The 24124-nt window shown below is 36.2% G+C and overlaps 1 protein-coding gene across 5 annotated transcripts in view; it reads right to left on the reverse strand.

Moving 5' to 3' along the window:
- ZNF280D (zinc finger protein 280D) overlaps positions 1 to 24124 on the reverse strand; it is a 133817-nt gene that overhangs the window by 71418 nt on the left and 38275 nt on the right. For all 5 annotated transcript variants that reach the window (XR_008687354.2, XM_055437343.2, XM_055437340.2 and 2 more), the window contains 3 exons: positions 19171 to 19288; positions 9860 to 10030; positions 9607 to 9716 (listed from right to left, as the gene is read on the reverse strand). Coding sequence is in view for 4 of the 5 variants with exons in the window: in XM_055437343.2 (XP_055293318.2) it covers positions 9607 to 9716; positions 9860 to 10030; positions 19171 to 19288 (399 nt within the window). In the remaining variant the exon portion in view is untranslated. The remainder of the gene's footprint in view (positions 1 to 9606; positions 9717 to 9859; positions 10031 to 19170; positions 19289 to 24124) is intronic.

Consider the following 24124-nt stretch of genomic DNA (forward strand, 5'->3'; position numbering starts at 1 on the left):
GCAATTACATCTTGAAATCTAGAATGCTCATATATTTGAAGGGGAACTTTAGTTTCTAGTGAGTAAAATCAAGGTGTCATATAGACTAGTTCTAAGGTGGAATACTTTCATATATGAACCTTTTTCTTTCAAAAAGATAATTTATTCTACATAATTTTCAGTTTTAGAATTTCTCTAAGGCAGTTTTACACAAAGGGCAATCCAGGAAAGACTTGCATTAGAAAAACCAGAAATGCTTGTCAAAATGCTGAGTCCAATTCAGACCAATAAACCACAATGTCTAGAGGTAGGGCCCAGAAATCTACATTCTTTAACAGGCCACCTAGGTAATTCCCCCTTCACAGATCACTGCCTTTTCATGGCAAATGGGCTTGCATAACTTGATGAAGCTATGATCCATGACATGTAGAGACACCCAAGACACACGGGTCATAGTGGAGAGTTCTGACAAAACATGATCCACTAGAAGAGGGATCCACTCCAGTATATGTGCCGTGAGAACTTCATGAACTGTATAAAAGGACAAAAGATATGACACCAAAAGATGAGTCCCCCCAGGTCTGAAGGTGTCCCATATGCTACTGGGGAAGAGCGGAGGAGAACTACTAATAGCTCCAGAGAGAATGAAGTGAGTGGGCCAAAGTGGAAATGATGCTCAGGTGTGGATGTCTGGTGGTTAAAGTAAAATTTGACACTACAAAGAATAGTATTGCACAGGAACCTGGAATGTTAGCTCCATGAATCAAGGTAAACTGAACGTGGTCAAGCAGGAGATAGTAAGAATAAACACTGACATCTTATGAATCAGTGAACCAAAATGGATGGGAATGGGTGAATTTAATTTAGATGACCATTATACCTACTACTGTGGGCAAGAATCCCTTAGAAGAAATGAAGTAGTAATCAATAACAGAGTCCGAAATGCAGTACTTGGGTGCAACTTCAAAAATGACAGAATGATCTCAGTTCATTTCCAAGGCAAATCATTCAACACCACAGTAATCCAAGTCTATGTTCCTACCACCAGTGCCAAAAAAGTTGATCAGTTCTATGAAGACCTAGAAGACCTCCTAGAACTAATACCAAAAAAAGAAGTTCTACTCATCACTGGGGACTGGAATGCAAAAGTAGGAAGTCAAAAGATACTTGGAATAACAGGCAAGTTTAGCCTTGGAGAACAAAATGAAGCAGGGCAAAGGCAAGAGAGGACTTTACATCTGACATCAGCAAATAGCCAATTTGACTATTGGCTATTTGACATCAGCAAATAGCCAATGCCAAAATCAAATCGATTACATTCTTTGTAGCCAAATATAGAGAAACTGTGTACAGTCAGCAAAAATAAGACCTGGAGCTGACTGTGACTCAGATCATCAGCTTCTCGTAACAAAATTCAGGCTTAACTAAAGAAAGTTTGGGAAACCACTAGGCCAGTCAGGTATGACTTAAATTAAATCCCCTCTGATTATGAACATTGATGCTTTTGAACTGTGGTGCTGAATAAGATTCTTCAGAGTCCCTTGGACTGCAAGGAAATCAAACCAGTCAAACCTAAAGGAAATGAGTCTTAAATATTCATTAGGAGGTCTGATGCTGAAGCTGAAGCTCCAATACTTTGGCCACCTGATGCGAAAAACTGACTCACTGGAAAAGACCCTGATGCTGGGAAAGATTGAAGTCAGGAGGAGAAAGGGACAACAGAGGATGAGATGGTTGGATGATATCACCAACTGGATGGACATGAGTTTGAGCAAGCTCCGGGAGTTGGTGATGGACAGGGAAGCCTGGTGCTGCAGTCCATGGGTGGCAAAGAGTCAGACATGACTTAGTGACTGAATTGAACTGATGAATATGCAGTGGAGGTAACAAACAGATTCAAGGGATAACAACTTGTGAACAGTATGCCTGAAGAACAATGGAAGGAAGTCCACAATACTGTACAAGAGGCAGTGAACAAAACCATCCCAAAGAAAAAGAAAAGCAAGAAGACAAAGTGGTTATCTGAGGAGGCCGAACAAATAGCTAAAGAAAGAAGTGAAAAGCAAGGAAGGAATATCCAACTAAACGCAGATTTCCAAAGAACAGCATAGAGAGACAAGAAGGTTTTCCTCAATGAACAGAGTATAAAACTAGAAGAAAACAACAGAAGGGGAAAGATAAGAGATCTCCTCAGGAAAACTGGAGACATCAAGGGAACACTTTGCCCGAAGATGGGCACAAAAAATGACATAAATAGTAAAGACCTAGTAGATGCTGAAGAGTTCAAGAAGAGAAGGAAAGAATACCCAAAAGAACTGTACAAAAAAAAACCAGATGAACCAAATGACTGCAATGGTGTGGTCAGCAACCCAAAGCCAGACATTCTGGAGAGCGAAGTCAAGTGGGGTTTAGGAAGCACTGCTGTTAATAAAGCTAGTGGATGTGGCCGAATTCCAGTAGAACTATTCAAAACTCTAAAGGATGATGCCATCAAGGTGTTGCATTCAATATGTCAGCAAATCTGGAAGACCAAGCAGTGTCCACAGGACTGGAAAAGGGCAATCCTCATCCCAATTCCCAAGAAGGGTACAAGAATGTGATAACCATCAGACAATTGCACTCATATCCCATGCTAGGAAGGTATGGTCATGTTTAAAATTTTGCAAGCTAGGCTTCAACATATGTGAACCAAAAACTTCCAGATGTCCAAGCTGGGTTTAGAAAAGAAAGTATAGCCAGAGATCAAATTGCCAATATTTGCTGGATCATAGACAAAGCGAGGGAATTCCATAAAAACATCTACTCTGTTTCATCAGCTAGGCCAAAGTCTTTGACTGTGTGGATCATTAACAAACTATGGAAAGCTCTTAAGAGAGATGGAAATACAAGACCATCTTACCTGTCTCCTGAGAAATCTGTATGCAGGTCAAGAAGCAACAGTTAAACCCTGTATGAAACAACTGATTGGTTCAAGACTGAAAAAGGAGTACAACAGGGCTGTCTGCTGTCACCCTGTTTGTTTAATCTATATGCTGAACACAACATGAAAAATGTCAGGCTGGATGAGTTACAAGCTGGAATCAAGACAGGCAGGAGAAACATCAACAACCTCAGATATGTGGATGATACCACTTAATGGCAGAAAGTGAAGAGGAACTAAAGAGCCTCTTGATGAGGGTGAAGAAGAGAGTGAGAGCTGGCTTAAAACTAAATATTAAAGAAACAAAGATCATGGCATCCGGCCCCATTACTTCATGGCAAATAGAGGTGGAAAAGGTGGAAGTAGTGACAAATTTCCTCCTCTTGGTTTATAAATCACTACAGATGGTGACTGCAGCCATGAGATCAGAAGACGTCTGCTTCTTGGCAGGAAAGCTATGACAAACCTAGAGAGTGTGTTGAAAAGCAGAGACATTACTCTGCTAACAAAGATCTGTATAGTCAAGGCTATGGTCTTCCCAGTGGTCACAAACAGTTGTCAGAGCTGGATCATAAAGAAAGCAGAGTGCCAAAGAATCGATACTTTCAAACTGTGGTGCTGGACAATACTCTTCAGAGTCCCTTGAAGAGCACGGAGATTAAACCAATCAATCTTAAGGGAAATCAACCCTGAAAACTCATTACAAGAACTGATGCTGAAGTTGAAACTCCAGTATTTTGGTCATCTGATACGAACAGCTGACTCATTGGAAAAGTCCCTGATGCTGGGAAAGATTGAGGGCAGAAGGATAAATGGGCATTAGAGGATGAGATCGCTGGATAGCGTCACTGATGCAATGGACATGAACCTGGGCAAACTCTGGGAGATGGTGAGGGACAAAGAGGCCTGGCATGCTACAAACTATGGGGTCACAAAGAGTCAGACACAACTGGGTGGCTGAAAAACAATAACAACTACGTAATTCTTTTACAATTTAAACCGTTGACTTAAACTCTTCCTAAACATCTTATTTAGTTAGTCACATCATAAGCAAGTTTGACAATCTAAACACAACTCTATTCCATTTATAAAAATAACAACATCTTCCTCTCCTGCCATATTGAAATGCTACATTATTGGTGAAACTTCACAAGAGAAACTGGATTTTTGATATGACAGACCTATAACATTTCCTTTGATTGCACTTATTTTGCTCACTTATCAATTCTAAAACCTTTAAAGGGGGGGAAAAAAAGCACACCAAAAAAATCTTAAAAAGATCCTCTAAAACAGAGGAGAAAAAAATACTAAATACTAAATAAAATGAACTGACCAAAAGTGATGTAATTTGTTTCTGGAGTTAAGGTTGCACCCATAAGCTAAACTAGGATAAGTACATTAGTTCTCTAATACAATATGATCCTCTGTGGTCTACACTCTGAAAGACACAGTTGAAATGAAACCACAATAAAACGAGGGAAATGAGAAAGATTTTGCTACCTATATTTATAGATTCTTCTTAAGACACACATAATATTTAAGAGTTCAAACTGAGGAAACTTGGACTGTTAAAAGAACTTTAGAAAGCTAAGTTCTGTCTAAAAACGTTGGGTTAGACTTTGAGGAAAAATGGAGAAAAGATCAATCAGAGTAAACTCACCAGCACTATTAGAAAAATGATTTAAAATATGTGTCTTACTACAAATGATGTGCACCTGTAACATCATTTTGATAGACAAAACTTCTCAGCTTATCTGTGGTTTTACTATGGGGATGAATCTCAAACATCAACAGGAAAAATTATAATGCAAAAAATTACATAAAAGAATAGTGTCTCTAATTACAATTGTGGATAATCTTTATACTCAAAAATTTGGCTTTCAGACTGAAGAGCTATTCTGAGTCATATTTGAGAATTGAGGCTACTCTGAAATCTACGAAAGAATCTACGTAATCTATGGTAAAATATGCTGCAAGGTTCATATTTTTCAGAAATGTCTAATTTAGTACATCTATAAAAGTTTATTACCCTAAATACTCATAAATGCACAACTGATGATCAACTGCTTGCTGTTCTTCCATTTTCTTTTTTTTCTATAGAAAACTAAGATAGGACCAGATTTTTAAAATAAACATATAAATCTCATTCAAAGTATCTTTTAAACAATGTTTCATATCCCTATTAAAAAAAGCTGAATGACAAACCACTGACAACCAAAAATGGAAAAGGTGCACTGAAGAAGGTTGGGGGACTTAGTAACTGAGAGGAAAGCAAAGTATAGAAAATATACAAAGACAAGAAAGCAAAATTAAGAAATGAGAACCAGGCTAAGATTTAAAGTTTTAGAGGACTATAGTCAAATGTCTTAAACACGAAAGAACTCAAAGAATACTGTTCCAGGCTCTTTTTGAAGAACTTACTAGACGAACTTTAATCAAACAAGTGATAACCAAAGGAACCATGACAAAAAGACTGGTAATGGACACTGAATCTATTTACTGTGGGAAAGGATTAAAACAAATACAACAATAAGGTTGCTGCTGCTGCTGCTGCTAAGTCACTTCAGTCGTGTCCGACTCTGTGTGACCCCATAGATGGAAGCCCACCAGGCTCCCCCGTCCCTGGGATTCTCCAGGCAAGAACACTGGAGCGGGTTGCCATTTCCTTCTCCAGTGTGTGAAAGTGGAAAGTGAAAATTGAAAGTGAAGTCGCTCAGTCATGTCTGACACTTAGCGACCCCATGGACTGCAGCCTACCAGGCTCCTCCATCCATGGGATTTTCTAGGCAATAGTACTGGAGTGGCTTGCCATTGCCTTCTCCTAACAATAAGGTTAAGAATACTGAAAATGTTATATGTCCTTGACAATGGAAAAATGATATAACCAACAAATAAAAACTGAAAGGAGAAAAAAAAAAAAACTGAAAGGAGGTAAAAGGACAATAAATATGAGGTCAAGAAAGCTCACAGATTGCTTCACACATGGTAGCAGCACATCAAGGAATATAATTTAGAATTACCAAATAAAGAAGTATAGGTATGAGCATTTTTAATAGTAGTACACTCAGAAAGATAATACTGACTAATACTGGTAGCAGAGGAAAAAGTAGGAATGGGGTTAAGAATAGGAAATTTAAAGCTACTTTAATCAATTTTAATGGGAGAGAATGGCCATAAGAATAGAAGACTACTGGAATTATATAACATTAAAACTTGAAGGATAAGGATAAACATGAAAACAAAAATACAACTCCTCTAAAAATCCAAACTACATACATATAAAGCAACCACAGAGTGAAAGAGGAAAGAAAGAAAGATAATTCAACTTAGTTAAAAAAAAAACTGCGACAGAACCAAGATCAAATATCACACCGATGAAAATAAGGAAATTTAAATCAACTACTAAAACAAAAGAAGATTTTCATATAGGATTACAAAGGATTACAACTCTCCACTTAAAGCAAGAGGCATGCTTAAAACAAAGCAACTCAGAAGGGTTGAAAATATCAATAAAAGGATAAACAAAGAATACATTAGGCAAATAAAAATCAGAAGAAAACAAAGGTTGTGAGTCTAAAAGGCATCAAACTTTAAGACAAAAAAGGACACTTTATAAAAATCCTAAAGGATACATTCACAGTATAGTTATAAAAGAGATTCATCTGTATCACAAACAATATCAACAATCTTAAAAAAGAATTGCAATATACAGAAGAAAATATTGGTACTGAAAGATGTGGATTGAGATGTGTTATTTCTCAATCCATGACAGAGCAAGTAGATAAAAAATAACTGAAGACATAGAAATCTAAATAGTGTAATTAGTAATCAAGATCTGGTTGATAAATATCTAATTCCATACCCTAAGAAAGAACTAATATTTCTGTCTTCAAGTTAAATAGCCCACACACTTGTCAAAAGGAGGTAAAAATAAATATTTGCGAGAACTTGAGCTTTTACCATTAAAAGTTTGAACTCAGTTACACCAACTAACTGGCTCTAAAACAATGTTAAAAATATCTATCACAAAGAATTTTCTAGTTCCCTGGTGGCGCAGCAGATAAGAATCCACCTGCCAATGTAGGGGACATGGGTTCAATCCCTGGTCCACGAAGATTCCAAATGGCGTGCAGCAACTTAAGTCCATGCACAACCACCACTGAGCCTGCACTCTGCACAACCCACGGGCCACAACGACTGAGCCTGTGTGCTCCAACTACTGAAGAGTGCACACCTGGAGGCTTCAGTAGAAGCCACCGCAATGAAAAGTCCGCACATTGCAACTAGAGAGTAACCCCCACCCTCCATAACTAGAGAAAGCCCAAGCACATGCAACAAAGAGCAGCCAAAGAAGATAAAGTATATGTTTAGTTTCTTAAAAAAAAAAGAAAAATAATTTTCTAAGGATTAAAAGATGTTTTTAAAGCTTAGTAGTCTCTCCATGGTCTCAAATAAGTATATGGTTCTTATTATTATAGCATATTTGAATTATGTTTTAGATATTTTTCATTGAAAGAAAACAATATTTCTGAGGTATAGTCATCTATTTATCTATAACAAAAGCAAAATAAAATCATCTACAAATAATCTAAAAATCTTATTTTTTCAAAATGGAAACTATTACAAATTATTGTTTATGTATAAAATACACAATCTAGAACATAAAAAGTCTTCCTAATTTTATACTTCCCTGAGCAAGATTTAGTGACTATCCTATAAGATTTTTTATGACATAAATATATCATAAATTATTCATATTACATTCAACTCAGTTCAATAATATCTTAGAGCTATCTTCCCATTCAAGAGATTCCATCCTTTTTAAAAAAATATTGTATAGTGTTTTATTATAGAATATTATATGAAGTTGTGATTACTTCTAATATGAGTAATCACAAACAAGGGTATATGTTTTGGAAGTAAAGTTACATTTTGGAAAATGATTGCCAGTCTCACCAGGTACAACATATATAATATGCTACAGCCTGTATAAGAAACAGAAATGAAATAAGAACATTTGTGTTCACTTGTTCATGCAGAAAGAAGACCAGAAAAGATTAAAAAAAAAAACTAATAATTAATTATTTTCTTTGAGAGTTACATTGAAAACCACGTAAATAAGAGACAAGGGTAAGTTTTTATTTGTATGCCCTTGTAAACTTTTAAATTTTGAATCATATGACTATATTACCTACTCAAATAATTAAACATAACTAAAGAATTTACACTTTTCTTTTTTCCCCATGTCCAAAATGCAAAATAAACAAACAAACAAAAAAACCCAGGTATCTCAAGATATTACACAAATACCAAAATTGAAAGCATTTCTACAGGTTAATTCTCATATAAAAACAAAGCACAAAGTGCAATTATCATAGAGTACATAAGTTAAAAGTAGTGACAAACCAAATACAGCTTTGTATGTAAATGTCTGAATTTCTAAAGAAGTTCCTTTACTTTTTTCTACTTCTCTTTTTCATAAAATACTCAATCTCAAGAGATCTGTCAATCACTGAAACAGTGAACAAGAATCTTTCCTGAGATATTTCCGTACCATTGCATCCTTCTTCCTTCTTTTCTCCACATGATCTACACTGCCTTTTGTTTTGTCTCTTCTCCTTACCCCTTCCTTCCATTTATACCTAGCACAGAAGAGGAATACAGGCTATCTTTACACAGACATAGCAGGGTACTGTAATACCTACTAAAATATTTTAAGTGAAGTGTTACCTAAACCTATTTCATTTGTACTTTGAAAATTTCTTAAACTCCAATTTCAGAAGCTTCTTGTATTAATAAGAATCTCAATTTATAATAATTACACAAACTATATTCTGGACTGAGTTAAAACAATGACTTCATATGAAATGCTCTACCATTTGGAGTTTATGTCTGCGTGTTGAAATTAATGTAAAACTAATATTTTCATTGTGTAACATGACATGCACATGTTAGCATGAACAAAAAAGATAACTAAAGGAACTGTTGACTTATATGAAATACTGCATGCATGCGTGCTCAACAGTGTCCAACTCTTTGCAACCCCATTGACTGCAGCCCGCCAGGCTGCCTTGCCCACAGGATTTTCCAGGAAGAACAGTGGAGTGGGTTACCATTCCTTCTCCAGGGAATCTTCCCAATCCAGGGATCAAACCCTCATCTCCTATGTCTTCTGGTGGATTCTCTACCACTGAGCCACCTGGGAGGCCATTATATGAAACATTAAACACATTATAAAATGCCTATTTTTAAGAAGTTTCAAATATGTATAAGGTAGTAACTAAGATATTTTGAATAATGCATTATTTTCATTTAAAATTAGAATATAATAAGTAGGCATAATATATATGAACTTGATTTTTAAAATTTGATGACTCAGAAGAAATTTTAAAATCTTTTCCTGTGCTGTGCTTAGTCACTAGGTCACGTCCAACTCTCTGCAACCTGATGGTCTATAGCCCGCCAGGCACCTCTGTTCATGGGGATTCTTCAGGCAAGAAAAATGGAGTGGGTTGCCATGCCTTCTTCCAGGGGATCTTCATCTTACATGAAAACAATGATTATGAATATGAACTTTTACTTTATATGAAAATATCATAAGAATATTTATCTCAAGAGCTGAACAAATCATTATATTTACTACAAATCAATCAGTATTTTTAAGGATTTACAAACCTTTTTAAAATGAAATTCTGAAAATGTTTTACCTTCATGTGATTTTTCAAAGGATCCAAAAGATTGAAATGAATATTGCATTTTGGACAGGCTCTTGGAAAAGGTGTTCCATTTTTAGACTGATTTGATGAAGTATTTGTACCTAAAATAAATTCAAAATATATATGATTCAAAATTCATCACTTTTTAACCTTCAATAACCACTATTAATCATTTGTACTATAATTTCTATAATTCATATACAAATACTATAATTTCTTTTTATATGCCACATTTCATATTTACCTTTTGATGGCATAGCCTGGGGAGATGTCACTGAAAGAGATTTAACCGAAGAAAATACAGCTGAGGAATTTGTTCCAGAAACACCTTCACTGGGTTTAGACTTTTTTGGGTTAACACTGTTTACTTCAGAAGTAGAAGGACGTTTTGATAAAAATGAACTTTCATTCATACCTACAATGATTTAAATAGTGAAAAAATATTTTTAAAGTCTTCAGAATATTGCTTACAACTAAGTAAAAATTCTTTGGAGCTAAATTAAAAAATACTTTGGAGTCAAAAGTAATATAATCAACATATCATACAAGTAACAATAAATAATGACAAAAATTGATGTGATTTAAAGTTAGGGGATAAAAAAAAACTACAAAATATCTATTATATACAATATATACTCGAATAGTTCATAAAGTACCTTTCTATGTGGGAAAATAATAAATATGGCTTCAAATAAATACATAAATAACTAGTATGAAAGAAGGCAGAGCAAAATATGTCAAGCAAAAAAAAAAAAAACTTAAAATACCAAGCATATGCCAAACTAAGTTCCCACAAATGAATTAACTTTAGATGCTTAAGTAAATGAGTTTGTTTCAAAAAAAATTTTAGAGAGACATTTTAGAAGCTTTTTATTTAACAACTTAAAATGTCTAATGAAAAGTTAAGTCTACTCATGGGTTTCAAAAAACTCAACATTCAAAAAATGAAGATCCTGGCATCCAATCCCATCACTTCATGGCAAATAGATGGGGAAACAGTGGAAACAATGACAGACTTTATTTTCTTGGGCTCCAAAATCACTGCAGATGGTGACTGCAGCTGTGAATTAAAAGATGCTTGCTTCTTGGAAGAAAAGCTATGACAAACCTAGACAGCATATTAAAAAGCAGAGACAGTATTACTTTGCTGACAAAGGTCCACCTAGTCAAAGCTATGGTTTTTCCAGGAGTCATGTATGGATGTGAGAGTTGGACCATAAAGAAGGATGAACACCAAAGAATTGATGCTTTTGAACTGTGGTGCTGGAGAAAAATCTTGAGAGTCCCTTGGACTGCAAGGAGATCACACCAGTCAATCCTAAAGGAAATCAATCCTGAATATTCATTAGAAGGGCTGATGTTGCAACTGAAGCTCCAATACTTTGGCCACCGGATGCAAAGAACTGACTCATTGGAAAAGACCCTGACGCTGGGAAAGACTGAAGGCAGGAGAAGAAGGGGACAACAGAGAACGAGATGATTGGCTGGCATCACTTACTCAATGGACATGAGTTTGAGCATGTTCTGGGAGATGGTTAAAGACAGGGAAGCCTGCCATGCTACAGTCCATGGGGTCACAAAGAGCTGGACATGACGGAGTGACTGAACAACTCATGGCTTAAGGTTATATTGTCCATTCATTCTTACACACAAAGTTGAAATGGCTAATCCTGAATGTTAAAACCTCACACATTCATGTGAAAGGGCTCATAATAGAAAGAGTTAAGATTATACAACGGTTTTAAATTTAGCTTCCCCAGAGCATAAAGGGCTCTTCCTTAGGGAATAAACTGGGTGTGTTTGACAGAGAAATTGTGATTTTATATGCTATTTATTAGACTTTTGAATAAAATTTTGTTTTTATAAGGATTTCATTCCTAAGTGAAGTTTTAGTTTGAAAACTATAACCTTAAAGCCTAAAGGACTGTAGCCTTAGAGGATTAGCAAGAGAAATGGAAATAGGCTCTAAGTAGGCTGAGTAAAAATTCTTTTTGAAAATAACACACACTGTACTTGGTAACAAGGATTTTAAAACTGCACATAATATTTTAATGCTCTCACAACTGTACACTGAAAGTAGAAGCAAAAAATATTCCAGGCTTTCAAATCAGACAGGTTAAGTTCAAATCAAAGCCCTGTCACTGATAAGCTATGTATTCTTGGCTAATTTAATTAACTTCTCCGAGCCTCAGTTTCTTCTTTTGTAAAGTAAGAGTTATAACACCTTATACTCAGTCCTTTTAAGATCAAGTAAGATAGTGCATTTAAAAATAAAGCATGCAACACAATATTTGGTATAAAGAAGGCATTTAATAATAAATGAAGGCTATTATCATTACTAAAAAAACCCTTTCATATCTTAACTTTTAAGAGCAACCAACACAACATCTGGAACACAGAAAGCATTCAATAATAAAGGATAGTATCTTGTCATTACTAATAAGATATTTTACATCTTAACATACTTTAAAGGGCAAAAATTATTCTAACAGATTCATCTGTCTGCTTTTTTAATAAGGGAAAATATGCCCAGAAAATACGGGTATTACAGTACCTAGCTCCTCTGTTTCATCCTTTGAGATAACATAAAAATGATTTTTTTTTTCCTATCTTCAAAGCATGTGATTACTGATGGCTACACTATAAGTACCTGAGAAAGCTTTTGTAAAATCAGAATAGCATTCTTGTGAGATGCTTAGGCTACTTGAAAAGTTAATGAATAGGGACATTTTGGGTTAAAATTCTGATTATATAACAGCTAGATAGTACAAACAGACTGTTTTATGATAAGAATTTTTTAAACACAAAAAACAAAATTACTCTGAATTTGAGAGTTTTAAATTCTGACCCTTTATCTCTATTATCTTTGACTTCCATTATTTCCTATACTCAACAGCTCTATCTCTGCCAGTAAAAATCCTATTCTCATTCAAAATCAAACTCAGTTCTTTCCAAACATCCATGATCACTAGACCATGATCAATTAATCATGCTAGAGAACATACACCTGTTACTATTCATAACAGATATTTGTTGTAGAGCCCTTTAAAGCTTACAAAGCATTTCACATTTTATTTATCTTACTTGGTTTTCAGACAGTCCTAAGTAAAAGAGAGCAACAATTAAAATTGTCTATAAATAGCTGATTGCAGGTCTGGAGAATGAATGCGTTAAATAAGAAAAATAACATTTCCATTTCAATAATCTGAGAAAACTGAAGTGTAAAGACGTGCTACAGACTACAAAAATCCTAATAGCAGCTTAACACTACAGTTTTAAGTTGCTCTGCAGTTTTAAAATGCTAGGAGAGCAGGAGTCATTGTTCTTAGTCCCAAGTCGTTTCAAGAACTCAGGTTTTTCTATAAATATGGTCCATGTGTTTTGTAAAATCAGACTTAAGACAATAATTTTTCTCCTTGCTTCTTCTGGTTATTACCTATTTTAGTAACTAGATTTTTTAAAATATGTAGGTGAAACACCCTAAGAAATGAACATCAACTAAATATTATATAAATGGAAAAACATTTTAGGTACTGATATTACTATAAAAATGGGAAAACGTTTCCTAAATTTTCCACACTTATTTATTAGTGAATAAACCAAAAATTCCCCCAAATCTGTATTCAAATCACTATTTTAAATATTTGAAATATATCAAAATACTAGTATACAAAGCATAATTCCCTGTACAAAGAATTTTCAATTAGATTTATTTCATAACACACTACATTATTTTAAGCTAATGAAGAATTTGCTGTTTATAGTCACTAAATCATGTCTGACTCTGCAATCCCAAGGACTGTAGCATGCCAGACTCCTCTGTTCTCCACTATCTCCCACAGTTTGCTCAAATTTATGTCCACTGAGTCAGTGATGCTATCTCACCATCACATTCTCTGTTGCACCATTCTCTTTTGCTTTCAATCTTTCCCAGCATCAAGATCTTTTCCAATGACTCACTCTTCGCACCAAGTGGCCAAAATATTGGACCTTCAGCTTCAGCATCAGTCCTTCCAATAATATTCAGGGCTGATTTCCTTTAGGATTGACTGGTTTGCTTTCCTTACAGTCCAAGAGACTCTCAAGAGGCTTCTCCAACACAATTCAAAAGCATCTGTTCTTCAGCACTCAACTATCTATATGGTCCAACTCGCACATTCATACATGACTACAGGAAAAACCATGGCGTGCTGCAGTCTATGGGGTCACAAAGTGTCCGACTGAGTGACTGGACTGAACTGAACAGGAAAAACTATAGCTTTGACTATATAAACCTTTGGCGGCAAAGTGATGTCTCTGCTTTTTAATATACTGTCCAGGTTTGTCATAGCTTTCAAGGAGCACACATCTCTTAATTTCATGGCTGCAGTCACTATCCACAGTGATTTTAGAGCCCAAGAAAATAAAACCTGTCACTGCTTCCACTTTTACCCCTTCTATTTGCCGTGAAGTGATGGGATTGGATGCCATGATCTTAGTTTCTTTGAATGCTGAGTTTCAAGCCAGCTTTTTCACTCTCCTATTTCACCCTTCCGTCGCTCAGTCGTGTCCGACTCTTTGCGACCCCATGGACTGTAGCCTACCAGGCTTCTCCGTCCGTGGGATTCTCCAGGCAAGAATACTGGAGTGGGTTACCGTTTCCTTCTCCAGGGGATCTTCCCGACCCAGGGATTGAACCCGGGTCTCCCGCATTGGAGGCAGACGCTTTAACCTCTGAGCCACCAGGGAAGCCCGTTGGCAAGAGGCTTTTTAGTTCCTCTTCACTTTCTGTCACTAGAGTGCTATCATCGGCATATCTGACGTAGCTGATATTTCTCCTGGCAAACTTGATTCCAACTTGTGCTTCATCCAGCCAGGCATTTTGCATGATGTACTCTGCATTTAAGTTACATAAGCACGGTGACAATACTCAGCCTTGTCATACTCCTTTCCCAATTTTGAATCAGTCAGTTGTTTCATGTCCAGTTCTGTTACTTCTTGACTGACATGCAGATTTCTCCAAAGGCAGGTTAAGGTGGTCTCGCATTCCCACCTCTTTAAGAATTCTCCATAGTTTGTTGTAATCCACACAGTCAAAGGCTTTTGCGTAGTCAATGAAACAGAAGTAGCTGTTTCTCTGGAACTCCCTTGCTTTTTCCATGATTCAACGAATGTTGGCAATTTGATCTCTGGTTCTTCTGCCTCTTCAAAACCTAAGCTTGTACATCTGGAAGTTCTCGGTTCACATACTATTGAAACCTAGCTGGAAGGACTTTTGACTATATCCTTGTTAGCATGTGAAAAGAACACAATTGTACAGTAGTCTGAACATTCTTTGTCACTGCCCATCTTTGGGATTAGAATGAAAACCAACCTTTTCCAGTTCTGCGGCCTCTGCTGAGTTTTCAAATTTGCTGGCATATTGAGTGCAGCACTTTAATAGGATCATCTTTCAGGATCTGAACTAGTTCAGCTGGATTTCCATCACCTCCACTAGCTTTGTTTGTAGTAATGCTTCCTAAGGCCCACTTGACTTCACACTCCAGGATGTCCAGCTCTAGGTGAGTGATCACACCACCATGGTAATTAAGACTTTTTTGGTATACTTCTTCTGTTGGTATTCTTGCCACCTCTTAATCACTTCTCTTTCTGTGAGGTCCTTACCGTTTCTGTCCTTTATCATGCCCATCCTTGCATGAAATGTTCCCTTGTAATCTCCGATTTTCTTGACGAGATCTCTGGTCTTTCCCTATAGTTTTCCTCTATTTCTTTGCATTGTTCATTTAAAAAGGTCTTGTCTCTCCTTGCTATTTCCTGGAACTCTGCATTCACTGCAGTATATCTTTAACTTTCGCTTCTCTTTTTCCCTCAGATATCTGTTAAGCCTCCTCAGACAACCACTTTGCCTTCTTCCATTTCTTTCTCTTTGCGACAGTTTTCGTAAACTGCTACCCGTACAATGCTATGAACCTTCGTCCATAGTTCTTCAGGCACTGTCTACCAGATCTAATCCCTTGAATCTATTCATCACCTCTGCTTAAGGGAGTTGATCCAGGCTAGAATACTGGAGTGGGCTGCCATTTCCTCCTCCAGAGGTCTTCCCAGGGATCGAACCTGTGCCTCTTATGTCTCCTTCATTGGCAGGCAGGTTCTTTACCACTAGTGCTACTTGGGAATTCCCAAAACCTGAATGGCCTAGTTGTTTTCCCTACTTTCGTCAATTTAAGCCTGAATTTTGCAATAAGAAGCTCACGACCTAAGTCACAGTCAGCTCCAAGTCTTGTTTTTGCTAACTGTATACAGCTTCTCTATCTTTGGCTGCAAAAACCATAATCAATCTGATTTCAGTACCAACTATCTGGTGATGTCCACATGTAGAGTCATCTCTTAGGTTGCTGGAAAAGATGTTTGCTATGACTGATGACCAGTATGTTCTCTGGACATTCTGTTAGCCTTTGCCCTGCTTCATTTTGTATTCCCAGGCCAAACTTGCCTGTTATTCCAGGTATCTCTTGACTTCTTATTTTTGCATTCCAATCCTTTATGATGGAAAGGACATCTTTTTTTGGAGTTAGTTCTAGAAGTAGGTCTTCACAGAACTGGTCAACTTCAGCTTCGCTGGCATCACTGATTGGGGCACAGACTTGGATTACTGTGATGCTGAATCACTTGCCTTGGAAACAAACCGAGATCATCCTGCTGTTTTGAAGACTGCACCCACATGCTACATTTCAGCCCTCTTTCATGAGGGCTACTCAATTTCTTCTAAGGGATTCTTGCCTGCAGATAGTTATAATGGTCATTTGAATTAAATTTGCCCGTTCCTGTCCATTTTAGTTCACTGATTCCTAATATGTCAATGTTCACTCTTGCCATGTCCTGCCTGAACACATTTAATTTACCTTGAAACAGTGGAGACAGTGACAGACTTTATTTTCTTGGGCTCCAAAATCACTGAAGATGGTGACTGCAGCCATGAAATTAAAAGACACTTGCTCCTTGGAAGAAAAGCTATGACAAACCTGGACAGCATATTAAAAAGCAGACACAATACTTTGCCGACAAAGGTCCATCTAGTCAAAGCTATGGTTTTTCCAGTAGTCATATGTGGATGGGAGAATTGGAGCATAAAGAAAGCTAAGTGCCGAAGAACTGAAGCTTTTGAACTGTGATGTTGGAGAAGACTCCTGAGAGTCCCTTGGACTGCAAGGAGATCCAACCAGTCAATCCTAAAGGAAATCAGTCCTGAATATTCATTGGAAAGGTTGATGCTGAAGCTTCAATATTTTGGCCACCTGATGGGAAGAACTGATTCAGTGGAAAAGACCCTGATGCTGGGAAAGAGTGAAGGCAGGAAGAGAAGGGGGATAACAGAGGATGAGATGGTTGGATGGCATCACCGATTCAATGAACATGAGTTTAAGCAAGCTCAACGAAATGCTGCAGTCCAAACAGTCACAAAGAATCAGACACAACTGAGTGACTGAACTGAACTGACTGAATTTACCTTGATTCACAGACTCATATTTCAGGTTCCTATGCAATATTGTCCTTTACAGCTTCAGACTTTACTGTCACCACCAGATCTAACCACAGCTGAGCCTCATTTCCACTTTGGCCCAGCCACTTCATTCTTTCTGGAGTTATAAGTAATTGCCCTCTGCTTTTACCCAGTAGCATACTGGACATTTTTATCATAGTATATAATAAAGGTAACTCTTCTTCATCAGGGAAACTTCATTACTCCTTTAATGGGCATTTACTGAGTACTGACTAAAGAAATATTTAGTGCAGCCACTTTATAACAGTACTCTATAATCGTACTTTATATCTAAATCATTTTTTGAATATAAACATACTAACCTAATTGAGAAATTATTAACTATAATCATACACTCTTCCATACTAGTGGCTACAGAACCTAATAAATATTTCTTTCTACAGAGAATAGAGAGTATCAGAGAACTTCCTTAACTTAAAGAAATTATTTTAAGATTTTTCACAAAAACAGAACTATAGATCAATGCAACAGAACAGAAAGTCCAGAAATAAACCCACACACCTATTGTCAATTAATATACAACAAAGGAAGAATAGACAATGGAGAAAAGATAGTTTCTTCAGTAAGTAATGCTAGGAAAACTGGACAGCTTAGCACATTCTCTAACACCACATCCAAAAATAAACTCAAAATGGATCAAAGACCTAAAATGAAAGGCTGGACACTATAAAACTCAGAGGAAAACAGGCAGAACACTCTGACATAATTCACAGCAATGTCTTTTTGATCCACCTCCTTTGGTAATGAAAACAAATAAACAAAACACAAGTGGGACCTTATTAAACTTAAAAGCTTCTGTCCAGCAAAGGAAACCATAAACAACATGAAAAGGTAACCAACAGAATGGGAGAAAATATATTTGTAAACAAACCAACAAACAAGGGATTTATCAACATCACAAATTATCAGAGAAATGCAAATCAAAACTACAAAGAGGTATCACCTCACACCAGTCAGAAAGGCCATCATCAAAAAGTCTACAAACAATAAATGCTAGAGAAGTGTGAAGGGAACCCTCCTGCACCGTTGGTGGGAATGTAAATTGGTACAACCATTATGGAGAACAGTATGGAGGTTCCTTAAAAAACTAAAAACGGAGTTACCATATGACCCAGTAACCCCACTCCTGGGCATATTACTGGAGAAAACCATACTTCAAATAGATATATGCACCCCAATGTTCACTGCAGCACTATTTACTATAATCAAGACACTGAAGCAACCTAAATGTCCATCTACAGAGGAATGGATAAAGATGTGGTACATGTATACAATTGAATAGTAGCCATAAAAAGAACAAAGAAAAATGCCATTTACAGCAACATGAATGGCCTAGAGATTATCATGTTAAGTGAAGTAAGTCAGACAAAGACAAATACAAAATATCACTCATATGTGGAATATAATTTTTAAAAGATACAAATAAATTTATTCACAAAACAGAAACAGACTTACAGATACTGAAAACAAACTAATGGCTAAAGATAATATGGGGACAGAGAAATAAACCAGGAGCTTGAGATGAACACAAACACACTATTATATATACAACAGATAACCAACAAGGACCTACTGTACAGCACAGAGAATTTTACTCAGTATTGTGTGATAACCTATATGAGAAACGAATCTAAAAAAGAATGAAAATATATAATGTATAACTGAATCAAGCTGTTATACACCTGAAACTAACATAACATTGTAAATCAACTATACTCCAATAAAACAAAGCAAAAATAAAATAAAAATTTTTCTCAGCCCATGTTTAATGCCAAGTGAGAACAAGGTCAAAGCTGGTTAGCATACTTAATTAACAGGAAGAAATATAACATTCTATTACTAAATAGGATTTCATTTAAAACCACCAAAATGGCATTCAGGAACTATTAGTGCCATTACACCCTACAATATGTGAAAAACTTAACATGAAGGCACAGACCTCAAAACAGAAAGTCAATTTCATATGCATATTCACCAAGTTTTTTCTAATTTTTTGAAAAAGTGCTAAAACCAACCTGTTATAGAAAGTCCTGGTCCTCCTTGGTAATGTGGTAATCCTGAATCTTGGGTCAAGTCAAACAGTAACTCTGAAGAATTATTAGAAACAACTTGTGATGAGTTCATTACATAACCCTGTTAAAATATTTCAAAGGAAGAACATTACATGTAGTCAAACAAAGTTATAATTATTTTGTTTCACAAACTTTTGTAAAGGGAAATGTATCTGTATGCCAATATTATAAGGATAACCTTTAATGACTCCATTACTAATGAGTTAAAAAACACAAGGCAATTATAACTATTATGCCAAAATTAATATCTACTAAAACTGAAAGCAAGTTATTACTGCTGCTGCTGCTAAGTCACTTCAGTCGTGTCTGACTCTATGCGACCCCTTAGACAGCAGCCCACCAGGCTCCCCCATCCCTGGGATTCTCCAGGCAAGAACACTGGAGTGGATTGCCATTTCCTTCTCCAATGCAGCAAAGTGAAAAGTGAAAGTGAAGTTGCTCAGTCGTGTCCGACTCTCAGCAATCCCATGGACTGCAGCCTACCAGGCTCCTCTGTCCATGGGATTTTCCAGGCAAGAGTACTGGAGTTGGGCGCCACTGCCTTCTCTGAAATTATTACTGAGAGTTGGCTTATCCCTGACTAGCCAGTTAAAATTAGGGAAAAATTCCAGCCCGATTTTTTTCAAGGTCAAAGAAACATACAAACCCATTTCAAATCAGTAAGACTGATATACTTCAGAGAGTCACTAAAAATGCAGAATTCCTATCAAGGAGCAAATAACAGAAGTTATAAAAATCTTTGGGTAAAAGCAAGGGAAAAAAGAGTAAACATACTGACATAAATACAAGTTTAAAAGCTTCTATTCCTCTATAAACCCCACAGATAAAATGTCAGGGCAAACAAACTGGGAACTACTCTGCAGTATGGTACATCAAGGTTAGGGATGAACATATCACATGGTACGAGTTTTGGAATCGCTTTTATCAGCAAAATTTATAAGACAAGTCTCAGGAAGAGAAAGAATGAATCCCCCACTTTTCCCACCATCCTATGCAAAGTCATGCTGATCCAGGCAATCTCCCATCTCATAGGGCAAACATACAAACTGTCAGCAGGATGAACAAGTAAGAAAGCTAGGCACACAGGGTTTAGAATGGAAGTTGTTTATAGGAATGATCTGGGACATCCACTCCATTTCTTGAGGCCTTAGGGCTCAAGGAAATCTTCAGCCCTTCATCAGGGCAAAGGGTGGTCTCAGCAGCAAGATATCAAGAAAAGAATAGTAAAAAGTATGAAAAGAATCATAACATAGTCAAACATCAGGTAGTATAAATTTATACGTTAGCACAAACATATAGGGTATGTAATAGTATATAATACTAAATAGATTAGTATAAATAATCATGAAAAATATGGTCAATATAATTTAGGTGTATATATGTACTCCAAAATTATTATATATTAAATACTCTGATACACACACACACAAAATAGATCCCAATGCTATATACATAAGATCATCACTGAAGAGGGAGCTCTCATTAGAGTGATTTTTGGACCATTCTATGGGTCATAATATACAGCAAGTAAAAGCTCTAAGATTAACAAGACTTAAAGGCTAAAACAGAAAAAATTAAGAGAAAAATGGGCAAAGGACATAAACTGAGGCACTTCAAAAGCAAAAAACAATGACCAATACATACAAAAACTATTTTTTTCAACTTAGTCAAAGAAATGCAAATAAAGACAATGGCAGTTAAACAGTACAAATAACTGCCACTTCTCTTAAAAGTATCAAGCTCATAATAGACAAAGAATAAGTAATTGCAGAAAAATATGAGGAGACTAAGAAGAAATAAACTGTAAGGTGTGATCCTAAATAGAATCCTGGGAATTAAAAAAAGACATTAATGAAAAAACTGGTAAAATTGAGTAAGATCTGCAATTTAGTTATGTTAAGTAAAAAGACATCAGTATGGGAAACTACTTCCCATTAGGGGTATATTGTATTACTTCCATGTAAGTCTAAAATTAGTTTGAATTAAAACTCATGAATTAAAAAATAATGAAAACACATACTACTGGCAAAATAGAGGCTATATTTAGGTATAACTTTTCTGCATGAAAATTTTGGCAGTAGCTATCAAAAGCTTTATATAAGTTCACATCCTTTTGTTCAACTATTCTACTTTAAAAATTTATGGTATGGAAATGAAAATGTTTATTGGATAATTTAGCATTTTTTAACAGTAAAAATTAAAAATCTTCATGTCCAACAATGAAAGAATGGCTAAATAAATTAAATGACAGACTATCATACAACCACTAATATGTTTTTGAGAAATAGCTAATGACATATTCTTAGTAGAATGTTCAGGGATAAAAGAGAAATACATATCTGGGTATACAGTATGGTTCTTATTGATATAACCTATACTATTTGCCAGAGAAGGCAACGGCACCCCACTCCAGTACTCTTGCCTGGAAAATCCCATGGACGGAGGAGCCTGGTGGGCTTCCATCTATGGGGTCACACAGAGTCGGACACGACTGAAGTGACTTAGCAGCAGCAGCAGCAGCATACTGTTTGCAGGTGAGAAAAAAATCAAAGTACAGTATGCCACTCGTCTCTCTTTGAAGTTTTTCCACCAAAATACACAGTATTTAAAAATAGAAACAGGTTTTGTTTGTTCTGTACTTATAAATTAAGGTATAAATAAGTTTTAAGAATTTTGGTTTACTACTAACTTTTCTATTGAAACGGGTTTGTCCATAAAAAGTTACAGAAACAAAAATATGGGTGAAAGGAGTTAAAATATACAAGCTTCCAGTTATAAAATAAATAAATCATGAAAACGTGAAGTTCAGCATGGTGACTGTGTTAATAACACTGTACCGCATATGTGAAAGTTACTAAGAGACATCTTAGAATTTCACATCACAAGAAAAAAATTCTATAATGACATATGGTGACAGACTAGAACTAGACTTACTGTGGTGGTCATTTCACAATATATACAAATTTTAAACTATTGTGCTGTACACTTGAAACTAACAGCATGTTGTACATCTGAAACTAATAGAATATTGTACATCAACTATACCTCAATAAAAACTTTTCTTAGTTTTGAAATGAAGACATAAGCCTTCCTTACTACAAACTTCACAAATGGCCAGTGTGTCACTAAATAAATTATTACTGTTGTTTAAAAAAAAATTGTTATGGAAACAAATACTGAAGTAACTCAAACCACTCCTAGAATTTAAGGCCTAAGAGGCAGATACCTGTATTTGAACCTTAATGTGTAATACAAAAACAAAAAAAAAATCAGTGATGCCACATTACTTAATTGCAACCAAGCATGATAAAATATTTTCTTCAAATATTTACACTTAAAAAATGTAAAAATTTCATTTACATTTTCTAAAACAGATAACAGAAGTATAAAGTTAATACTGTTAAAAGTTTTCTTAGGAAACAACTCACAATTTCAGAGAGCAGGTACATATTATTCAACAATAACAGATTAAAGTAATTATCTAACATAGAACTTTTAATGTCTTCTAAATAGTTCAGAAAGATCAATACAACTGGGTTCCAGAAGATCCACACATTTATTTAGCTACAAAACCTTGGGAAAGTCATTTCTGAACTTGAAGTTATTCACCTTTCACACTAAATAACAGCCATAAGTGTGCGTGCTAAGTCACTTCAGTGGTGCCTGACTCTCTGAAACCCTATGGACTGTAGCCTGCCAGGATCTTCCATCCAAGACATTCTCCAAGCAAGGATACTGGAGTGGGATGTCATGCCCTCCTCCAGGTGATCCTTCCACCAGGGATCAAACCCTTCTCTCAAGTCTCCTTCACTGGCAAGTGGGTTCTTTACCACTAGCATCGCCTGGAAGTCACAGTCATATTTTAAATAAACCTGCACTTCAAGGCACATTATTAAAACAAGTAGTTTTCACACAGTACTAATAAAGACCTGATATTATAAACAGGTAAACTAATTTTATAAATAGATACCGCACAATTGCACTCATCTCAAATACTAGTAAAGTCACGCTCAAAATTCTCCAAGCCAGGCTTCAGCAATATGTGAACAGTGAACTTCCAGATGTTCAAGCTGGTTTTGGAAAAGGCAGAGGAACCAGAGATCAAATTGCCAACATCCACTGGATCATGGAAAAAGCAAGAGTTCCAGAAAAATATCTATTTCTGTTTTAATGACTATGCCAAAGCCTTTGACTGTGTGGATCACAATAAACTGTGGAAAATTCTGAAAGAGATGGGAGTACCAGACCACCTGACCTGCCTCTTGAGAAACCTATATGCAGTTCAGGAAGCAACAGTTAGAACTGGACATGGAACAACAGACTGGTTCCAAATAGGAAAAGCAGTACGTCAAGGTTGTATATTGTCACCCTGTTTACTTAACTTATATGCAGAGTACATCATGAGGAACGGTGGGCTGGAAGAAGCACAAGCTGGAATCAAGACTGCCGGGAGAAATATCAATAACCTCAGATATGCAGATGACACCACCCTTATGGCAGAAAGTGAAGAAGAACTAAAGAGCCTCTTGATGAAAGTGAAAGAGGAGAGTGAAAAAGTTGGCTTGAAGCTCAACATTCAGAAAACTAAGATCATAGCATCCGGTCCCATCACGTCATGGCAAATAGATGGGGAAACAGTGGAAACACTGTCAGACTTTATTCTTTGGGCTCCAAAATCACTGCAGATGCTGACTGCAGCCATGAAATTAAAAGACGCTTACTCCTTGGAAGGAAAGTTATGACCAACCTTGATAGTATATTAAAAATCAGAGATACTACTTTGTCAACAAAAGTCCGTCTAGTCAAGGCTGTGGTTTTCCCAGTGGTCATGTATGGATGTGAGAGTTGGACTGTGAAGAAAGCTGATCGCCAAAGAACTGATGCTTTTGAACTGTGG

The sequence above is a fragment of the Moschus berezovskii genome, chromosome 9, assembly GCF_049115385.1.
Source record: "Moschus berezovskii isolate FMDL1 chromosome 9, NW_MosBer_1.0, whole genome shotgun sequence".
In the NCBI taxonomy this organism is placed as follows: domain Eukaryota; kingdom Metazoa; phylum Chordata; class Mammalia; order Artiodactyla; family Moschidae; genus Moschus; species Moschus berezovskii.